At 42.4% G+C, this 10,488-nt stretch overlaps 1 protein-coding gene across 1 annotated transcript; it reads right to left on the reverse strand.

Moving 5' to 3' along the window:
• Nucleotides 1-1,739: 1,739 nt before the first annotated feature.
• LOC130085446 (uncharacterized) lies at nucleotides 1,740-2,123 on the reverse strand. Its single transcript, XM_056251206.1, has one exon. The coding sequence runs from the start codon at nucleotides 2,121-2,123 to the stop codon at nucleotides 1,740-1,742; it is 384 nt and encodes a 127-aa protein (XP_056107181.1).
• Between the last annotated feature and the right edge of the window lie 8,365 nt (nucleotides 2,124-10,488).

The raw sequence follows: 10,488 nt of genomic DNA on the forward strand, positions 1-10,488 counted from the left end.
TTAACCATTCATTAAAGTGACGCGTCATTAGCGGACGTGTACGCATTGTGTGGTTATCCCATCAGTTAGGACATCGCACAAAATTTGTGTCAACAAATAGTTTTTTTTAGGATAGATTTTTCCTTTATTGAAAGTGTGGTTATGTCAGCTGAATGTGGCACACGCCGTGAGAAAAGATAAGGCAACGTTTTTTTAGCACAATTCACACACAGCGGGAAATAAATTTCCAATTGCGCCACGTGAAACTTCGGTCTTCCGACCTTTTACCATCGTGTCTGTCAATTGATTTTGATTAATATGAGCGAGGGAGAGAGAGCAAGAGTGAATTGAGTGCGCGCGCGCAGCCGGGGCTCTCTCTCTGTTCCTTCTTTCAGTTAACATGCACCCTGTCACAAGCGTAGCAGTCAGTCGTCTACATTAGGCTACTCACCGATCAAATATGGCTTTGGCGGCCGACTGATGACTGAAATAGAAGCGAACTCGCGAACAGGTTGGGCAGCAAGCCAGGCCAGCCGGGTACCCAGTTTGTTTCAGCGCGCGCGAACGAACAAACACCACGTCACATGATATCGCACAGGTCCTACTCGCAACATATAAATAAATCCACGCGAATTTTAGAACAAAGTCCTGCACTTAACACAAATTGAAACTCATAGGCCTAGTTGGATGGGGGTTCGAAAATTTACTACTTCGTCAGATGACGTTTACTACTTTTTACTACTTTTTACTGGCCTTAATTTGGCATAATTTAATTTACTACCTTTTACAACCCCGCGGAAACCCTGACACCATTGTCTGGTCTCGTAGTTCCCTCAAAAAACACTTACCTAACTCCATACCTGCACGATTTGTCTTCAGTCATCTGCTTCCTGCATCCGTCTTCAGTCTTCTGCCTCGATCTCCATTTCAGAACCTGCAACACATAAGACCATTACTCATCCAGATATCCATCCTGAACACTATATTCATCAGTTATTCACCTGCTTCCATCGGTGTGATCACATATTTCTGCAAATAAACCTGTTGATTACTTTACCTGTGTGAATCCTTCTGTTTCATGACAGAAGACCATCAAAACCCAACCGATAAACTGTCTGATAAACTGTTTCCAGGATGGCCGCCTGATCGAAGAATATGTGAAAGGGTTCCTAGTTTCACCACCAACTGGACAGATGACGTCCTAAAGAACGTGTTCAGGCATGGACTGGACGATCCTCTACACCAGCCAGCTTCAGCCGCAAAACCAGGTTCATTCAAACAATACCTGGATCATGTGCTGTTGTTGAGCGGTTCAGCCTTCACCGTGGGTGAGGCTGATGATGACATCGCCACTCAACCACCATCACCAGCCATCTTCCTCACCACACCACCTGCATATCTTCACGTCATGCCTATCAAGCCTGAATGTCTTCACGTCAGGTCTGCCCAGCCTGAGCTTCGTCACATCATGTTGGTCAAGCCTGAGATTCTTCACTTCATGCCTATTAAGCCTGAAAGTCTTTATGTCATACCTGCCGAGCTAGTGACTGTTCACTCCATGGCCGCCACCGCGCCTGAGAATTTGGTGCTGGTCCCTGAGCCCGCTTCAGCCCACAAGCCAGCTCCAGTCTCGTCCCGTCGAGACCGCCGCCCTTCCAGAGTCTCGTCCCGTCGAGACAACCGCCCCTTCCAGAGGCTCGTCCCGTCAAGGTCACGGCCACGCCTGAGCCCGTTCTCGTGAGAGAAACCCCAGAGACTGTTCACGTCACGCCTCCCGAGCCCTCGGCAAAGATGGCCGCCGCCTCACCGCCTGGGCCCTCGGCAAAGATGGGCGCCACCTCACCTCCTGAGCCCTCAGCCACGATGGCCGCCGACGCCACACCGCCTGAGCCCTCAGCCAGGTTGGCCGCCGCCACGTCAAAGCCTCTCCCAAGACCTGTTCCTGTTCCTCGATCTGCTTCAAGACCGGTTCCTGTTCCTCGACCTGTTCCTGCTCCAGCTCCTAGACCTGTTCCTAGACCTATTCCTGCTCCAGCTCCTAGACCTGTTCCTAGACCTATTCCTGCTCCAAGAATTGTTCCTGTTCCTAGAGCTGTTCCAAGACCTGAGCCTGTATCTGTTCCTGGGCTTAAGTGCGAGCCCATAGATCCGCCCAAGAAAACTTTTGTGGGGAGGCTATGGGTCCGACCAGAGTGCCCAAACCTGAGTCCCATGGAAAGGCCAGCCCTGGCCACCCGAACTGCAGACTCCGCCCTGCCCACCGAATGGAAGGCTCCGTCCTGGAGGCCTCTGGTCCCTCCTAACCACGTCAGCCTCCAGGACGCCCACCCTCCCCGGGTAGACTCCTTGTATTACGCTTTCCTTCTCCAGCCCTTCGCCACTTCTTCCAACCTTTCGCCTGCCCTTCATCCTCCTCCTGGACCCCCACAGGTACTGTCACGTATCCAGTCACCACACCAGCTCTGTCACCTCTACCACACTACACTTCCCAGCATCCCTCATCTTTCCCACCTGCACACAATCAGCCGTCACCTAATTACATCTGCACCTGCACCTCATCATCAGCACTCCCTATAAAGAGACACTCCTCCTGCACTCCATTGTCTGGTCTCGTCGTTCCCTCAAATAAGGCCTTGTCCACACGGACACGGGTATTTTTATAACCGGAGTTTTTCCTCCTGCGTTTAAAAAAAAATCCCGTCCACATGAAAACGCAAAAACACGCTATCAAGCGCTGTCAAGAGCATGGCACACCAGCAGGCGGTGATATAACCCTAACCGTAAAGCCACGTTGGCCAATCAGAAGCTTAACAAAAACTTATTACAGGTTCCGGTAGGCGGATAACGGCGCAGCGTGGGCGCACACTCTGACATCGCAAGGCAAAAACCCCAGTTTTACTGTCTACACGACAACACTATAACCGGCGTTTCTGAAAATCCTCACCCTGGCAGGGGTTTTCAAAAATGTTCGGTTTCAGTGTCCTGATACTGCGTTTCCGTGTGGACAAACGGCCGAACCGCGTAAAAAAATCCACGGTTATAAAAATACCCGTGTCCGTGACAAGGCCAAACACTCACACTTTGTCTTCAGTCATCTGCTTCCTTCATCCGTCCATTTCAGAACTTGCAACAGATAAGACCATTACTCATCCAGATATCCATCCTGAACACTATATTCATCAGTTACTCACCTGCTTCCCTCGTTGCGATCACATACTTCAGCAAATAAACCTGTTGATTACTTTACCTGTGTGAATCCTTTTGTTTCATGACAGTAGGAGTAGGCCTCAAGTGGAAAACAAAATGTTGAATTGTATGATGGTTTACACAGCAAGGAGCAATCTAAATTCTCTATACCAATTTTCAAAAATATCAACATTTCAAAAATATCCGTGAAAATGACTAAAAATGCTGTATTATGCATGCCAGACAAGTAATTGTCACTTTAAAAAAAAAGAAAAAAAAAAAGACTACGCTCCCTGAATGGACAGAACACATTCGACGTCACAATGATGTCTTGTGAGCAGCCCCAAAGTTTATAACCAATGATTTTTTTTCTATGAAAATGAATCAAAAACATAAGCTGGACAATGACTTTCTTCTGCTATACAGCTAAAACAATCTTTGTTGCATTAATTTCATAGTATCACTGCAGTACATGCTGCTTTGAAACAATCTGTATTGTAAAACGCGCTATATAAATGAAGGTGACTTGACTTCATCTTTCAGTACATCTTCTTCAGTGTTTTCGAGCGTTTGTGGCATGGTAATGTCAAAATGTTAACAGTGTTTTCAGTGGAGCTCCTGGTCTCAGCTGGCTATAATATGCACCACTGATGAATAGCATCTGCAGGCTGATTCCAGTGATCCAAACCTATTTCAAACTCCAGTCAAGATTCACACACTGTTTGCTCTCCAAATCCTCCTAACTGCTATTGAACGTGCAAAACTGAAGATGCTTCATTTGCTATTACAGGCCCTTTTAGCTTCAAAACGCCATGAGAGGAAAGTAATTACATCAAGACTCACACTGTGCATGTGTGCAGAATAAGTAATGTGTCAGGTAGAAATTCAAATATGACAATATAAGCATCTCCTAATGAACGGAATAGTTAGCCCGCAAGTGCAAATTATGTTATTATTTATCTTTAAAAATACCATATTATGCACTTTTACAATGTCTTGATTTTGTTTTTAGGGACAAGTAAAATAGGATTTGATACGTGAATGTTCCCAACAAAAAAAAAAAAAAAAAACTTTTTTTTTCTTTTTACATATTCTCCACTGATGCAGCACCTCTCTTCCCAGTCTTTCAGTAACGCTCTGTTTAGTTCCTGTCTCTATGAAGCCCCTCCTTCTAAAAAATGTGCAATGTTCTCTTATTGGTCGGCTGGACCAGTGTGGTGTGATTGGTCAAGAGCTTCGAGCGTGTTTGGGAAATGCGAGTTTCAACACGTTACTAATGCAACTCGACCAGGCCTTGCCTCTTTATTTTGCATATGCCTTTATCTGGAATTATTCAAATGATGGATATTGTGAAGTGTTTGTTCGTGGAAAAAAACCCTCAAAACTACAATGGACTCAGGTTTCAGGCACTTCCGAAACAGTGCGCACTGATTTCGAGAATAACTCCTTTTGGAGTGAGTTTATGCTTTTAACTATTTAGACCCATTTCATGCAGACAGCAAGATTACACACTAAAGAAAGTTGAAAATGTAAATAAAAAGTAAGTTTTCTTGTATTCTACATTAAAAAAAACCAACGTATGAGTGTCGACATTAGGTAAGTAAATAATTATTTCAGGATCTATGTGATGTCACAACAAATGTCTTTTCCTGGTTTTAATGTGGATGTTGTATTATCAAATTTCTACAACACTACAGCAGAGACAAAGGGAAGTTATTAAGAATAAACACATGAAATGAATTGCATTAATGCTAACTGGAGTGTCTCATCTAATATACGTTCCCTTTGATCAAAGAGCCACGGAGGAGAGAGCCTCCAAGTTTTTCTTTCATTACTAGAGGCTTATGGAAATTTGCAAGGATATTGAGGGGGAAAAACGATAATGGCTTTGCAGCTTATCCTTTATGACCGCAGACCACTAAGACTATTCCAGTTTGTTCATTTACAAACAAAGTTTATGTGGTGGATGTCGCATGATTGATTCAGTTGCGAGGGGAAATTAAGTAATCAGTGCACACAATGATGTACTTACACAAATGTGATGTGATGCAGTTTAATACATAAAACATACACCATACAAGCAAAACAAAGATGCTCTGGGAAATATTTATTCAAATACATCAGATATTACAGAGTTATTAAAAGCTTATCGAAGTATGTGGAAAATAGACTCAAGATCATTGTCTCATTCACCACGTGTGTTCAAATCTGAAATTATACACTATTAGTTAGTTCACAGAAGGTTCAAGAGATGATTCAAGAGTATGGAGTGAAATAAGTGAAGTGTGTCTTCCTGCTGATGTTGTGTATTGAAGCGATATACACTGTCTGATAAGTTACATGAAGGTACAAATAACTTCTCAGCAAAGGGTAATGATCTTGGTATGAAACTTAATGGTGGAAAAAGTCTGTCCAAACATAAAAGCCTTAAAGGCAATGTATTTGTATTATCGTCAGGGTTCTAAAGACATAAATGAATATATAATAACTAACAACAAATAATATGAAGCTACGTATGTCTTTCTGAATCATATCTGTGGTTGTAAATGATACATTAATAGAAAAAAAATTGATAAAACAGAATTTACACAAGTGTAATATTTTATTTATTCAGGGAAAATATCTGAATGCAAAAAAAGGACATATAGGCTTTATGCCGAGCGTCACGTGACCAAACCGGAAAACAGGTCTCATTGCATCCGCTTGTCAGAGAAAGTGTTAACGGCCGTAAGAACTAACTACGATATCAATGGATTTTTAAGGTAATCAGCTAACCTACTAAGTTCACTTTGTTTATTGGTGTTTTATGCTATTTAAATATCTAAACGTTAGTGTGAAGAAGAAAAATTAAAAAACGTTTAAATTAGTGCTGCCACTAACGACTAATTTTCTAACGACTAATCTTTCGACTAATTTTTCGATTAGTCGACTAATCTAAACGACTAATTAAAAAAAAAATCAAGTGTTTATTTCGTTGTCCATTTTATTTTGAACTCAACTGAAGGGCCAAAACATAAAATGTCACCTGTTCAAAAACATTATGTATTAACAATCTAAGCATTAAGTATCTGCATTTCCATTAGGCTATTCCATATTAGTCAGAGTCCTAATCTAATCCTCTAATAACAAACATGTATGTATTACTTAAATTAGCTCTTTGTTCTGCCTTAAAAAATGTACAGTAAGCTAATAATGATTAATTTATGTACATTTCTGAAAAGCATAACTGATAACATCACTCTGAATAGTAAAGTAGATGCCATGGCATTTTCTGTGAAAAGCGCTATACAAATAAATTGGAATTGAATTGAAAGAGTCTGGACTAGCCCACTATGAGTCGCGCTGAAAGCAGGCAGGCCCGCAGTTATGTAGCTCGCGTTTACACTTGCGTGCATGGCGGGCCCGTGCCGCGGTTCGCGTGAATGTGAAAGCAACACGGACTCGGGAGCGCTTGTTCAGGAAGTTAAGTAACCTGCCCATGCGTTTTAGCTGATTATGATGCATTTAGTTAAATAAAACACATGTAAGGGATGATAGTGTTGATGATTTACCTTGGATACGCGAGAGTTGAGTCTGCAGTGTATTCGCGCATTGCGCGTGCAATCAGGGCAACACATTTGGAAATCCACTGTCTCCTCAAAAGAGTCCGTTTGAAAAACACAATATATTGACCCGCGTTCTGTTTTCTATCATGCGGCGTGCACGTTTGCGATGGCATAAGATGCACGCAAACTCAACAGGGTTCGATAGAATTGAGTGTGAAACCAGACCAACGCTGCGGGGGGCGCCGGGAACAATCGCACTCGCGCTCGGACTCGGACCGCAGCAAACGAGCCCACTGTGAAAGCTCCGTCACCTGCCTCCGCAATTTTTCATATCAAAGCAGTGAAGGTGGGCGGGAACGTGAAGGAAAATGATAGCAGATAAACCAGCAGGGCTCGCACAGCGCACAGACTGGTGTGTGGAGGTGAATTACAGTGAGCCGTTTGTGACGGGAGACCAAAAATAAATAGCGGTCAATAGTAAAACGAGACGTCGACTAAAAAAATTGCCGTCGACTAATTTGCATGGTCGATTACGTCGACTAAGTCGACTAATCGCGGCAGCACTAGTTTAAATATCAATCTGCACATGCGAGGGACATTGGTTATGCTCATTTTTGCTTGCTCCTTTTAAGTTATCTTGAGTAAAACCGCAAAAAAAAATTCATGAAGCACATACAAAAGACCTGAATCGGAAGCGAAGTGATCTGTTTTCCGGCTTGGTCACGTGACGCTCGGCATAAAGCATATTAAAGTGTACTTTTCAGGCTCTGCAGGCAGCTTTTGCACACAAATGTACCTCACAAAACTGATTTCGGACAGACTTCTGAGGCAGCGTAACAGTTTAATGATCTAAAGCAAAATAGAGCAAGCTTTGGTGAGAACTAAACAAATATTTAATTACTATAATAATTTCTAGCTAGAAATTACATCATAAGTGGAAAACGTTGGTCAAAAACGTACATTTACACTCAAACTGACAATTAACCGCAACTTTCAGACGCCATCTTTCTTTAGCTCAACTGTCACCGAATGGAACGAATATCAACGGCAGCGAAGGATACATCTATGCTGCCTTCAAAAATCGATCAGATGAAGGTATCGGACGTGCCTTGGTATCGGACGGATTTCGGACGTGCCTTGATGCCTTCCTACCTTGAAATGCGTCCACCGAAGGCAGCATTTTTTTCAGTTTTCGGATGCTGCCTAGGCAAACAGGAACAAACCACAAGAAGGTAACAGGAGAAGCAAGACAAAAGAATATCAAAATAAAAGTTCTAAAACATAAAACACATGAGATTCATGACACAAAGGCTAAATGTTTTTAGTAGCCCTCAGATAATATTTTTTTCTGAAAGTATATATTTTTGTGTTTATTTCTTCAAATAAGAAATGAAATGAACAAAATGAAGAGCATTTTATTTAAAGATTATTTTTAATACATGTATGTATGCCATCTACTATTGTTTCAAGTTTATTTTCTCATGAACTTCAGGACCAGACAGACAGAATTTCCATCAACTATCCATTTGATTCCTTACTGGTTGTGCATATCTGATCGATCCCCCACTGCACATAAATGGTCTTTTATTTCAAAAGAAAAAAAAAATCAGCTCTTACTGAAAGTATACATGAGTTAGTCCGGGACACAATCTTTCAATCCTTTGTTCTCAAAAGTAGAACCCCAGTGTATGAAGACAGTGTACAGTGAGAACAGCAGTCCAAAGGTTAATGTGCACATGAGTGCTGGTCCTTTCATATGTTACACTTACAGTTCATTGCCTCACACTATCAAGCTTAGCAGGGTCCTGTAGTCACTTCAGAGAGGAAAACAAGTGGTGCTTTACCACAGCCGTATATGTATTTCTATGCAGTCCACCACTTTACTGTTAATGTTGTTTATTGTTAATATTATAACAGAAAACAGAATTTGGGTGGGTGTTGGGTTTCAACCAGATGGAACTGGATACTATTCTGAATGTTCCAATCCAGTCTGACTTCTGATCTGTAATGCTGCCTGAATCATAATCATACACTGTTCGTTCGTTGGCCAGATGAGAACTGGCCCCCGACTGAGCCTGCTTTCTCCCAAGGTTTTTTCTCCATTCTGCCACCTGATGGAGTTTTGGTTCCTACTTGCCACTGATGCCTTTTTCTCTTTTGGCTTTTGGCCTGCTTAGTTGGGGACTTTTCAATTTAATTTAATATTCAACAATATTATTGATCTGTCTGCATTGACAGCATTATATGATAACTGAACTGAGCTGGAAGATGACATCACGGTTTTCTCCAGAGCGGCTATATATATAATATATATACACTCACCTAAAGGATTAGATTGTTAGGAACACCATACTAATACTGTGTTTGACCCCCTTTCGCCTTCAGAACTGCCTTAGTTATATGTGGCATTGATTCAACAAGGTGCTGAAAGCATTCTTTAGAAATGTTGGCCCATATTGATAGGATAGCATCTTGCAGTTGATGGAGATTTGTGGGATGCACATCCAGGGCACGAAGCTCCCGTTCCACCACATCCCAAAGATGCTCTATTGGGTTGAGATCTGGTGACTGTGGGGGCCATTTTAGTACAGTGAACTCATTGTCATGTTCAAGAAACTAATTTGAAATGATTCGAGCTTTGTGACATGGTGCATTATCCTGCTGGAAGTAGCCATCAGAGGATGAGTACATGGTGGCCATAAAGGGATGGACATGGTCAAAAACAATGCTCAGGTAGGCCGTGGCATTTAAACGATGCCCAATTGGCACTAAGGGGACTAAAGTGTGCCAAGAAAACATCCCCCACACCATTACACCACCACCACCACCAGCCTGCACAGTGGTAACAAGGCATGATGGATCCATGTTCTCATTCTGTTTACGCCAAATTCTGACTCTACCATCTGAATGTCTCAACAGAAATCGAGACTCATCAGACCAGGCAACATTTTTCCAGTCATCAACTGTCCAATTTTGGTGAGCTCTTGCAAATTGTAGCCTCTTTTTCCTATTTGTAGTGGAGATGAGTGGTAGCCGGTGGGGTCTTCTGGTGTTGTAGCCCTTCCACCTCAAGGTTGTGTGTGTTGTGGCTTCACAAATGCTTTGCTGCATACCTCGGTTGTAACGAGTGGTTATTTCAGTCAAAGTTGCTTTTCTATCAGCTTGAATCAGTCGGCCCATTCTCCTCTGACCTCTAGCATCAACAAGGCATTTTCGCCCACAGGACTGCCGCATACTGGATGTTTTTCCCTTTTCACACCATTCTTTGTAAACCCTAGAAATGGTTGTGCGTGAAAATCCCAGTAACTGAGCAGATTGTGAAATACTCAGACCGGCCTGTCTGGCACCAACAACCATGCCACGCTCAAAATTGCTTAAAATCACCTTTCCTTCCCATTCTGACATTCAGTTTGGAGTTTAGGAGATTGTCTTGACCAGGACCACAGCCCTATATGCATTGAAGCAACTGCCATGTGATTGGTTGATTAGATAATTGCATTAATGATATATTGAACAGGTGTTCCTAATAATCCTTTATGTGAGTGTATATATAAATAATATATATATATATATATATATATATACACTCACCGGCCACTTTATTAGGTACCCCATGCTAGTAACGGGTTGGACCCCCTTTTGCCTTCAGAACTGCCTCAATTTTTCGTGGCATAGATTCAACAAGGTGCTGGAAGCATTCCTCAGGGAGTTTGGTCCATATTGACATGATGGCATCACACAGTTGCCGCAGATTTGTGGGATGCACATCCAGGGCACG

This window comes from Rhinichthys klamathensis, unplaced genomic scaffold (genome assembly GCF_029890125.1).
Source record: "Rhinichthys klamathensis goyatoka isolate OS25496 unplaced genomic scaffold, OSU_Roscu_1.1 h1tg000079l_1, whole genome shotgun sequence".
NCBI lineage: Eukaryota > Metazoa > Chordata > Actinopteri > Cypriniformes > Leuciscidae > Rhinichthys > Rhinichthys klamathensis.

Coding starts and splice junctions, on each gene's coding strand:
- LOC130085446 (XM_056251206.1), bottom strand. CDS start 2,123: ATGGGCTCGCACTTAAGCCCAGGAACAGATACAGGCTCAGGTCTTGGA.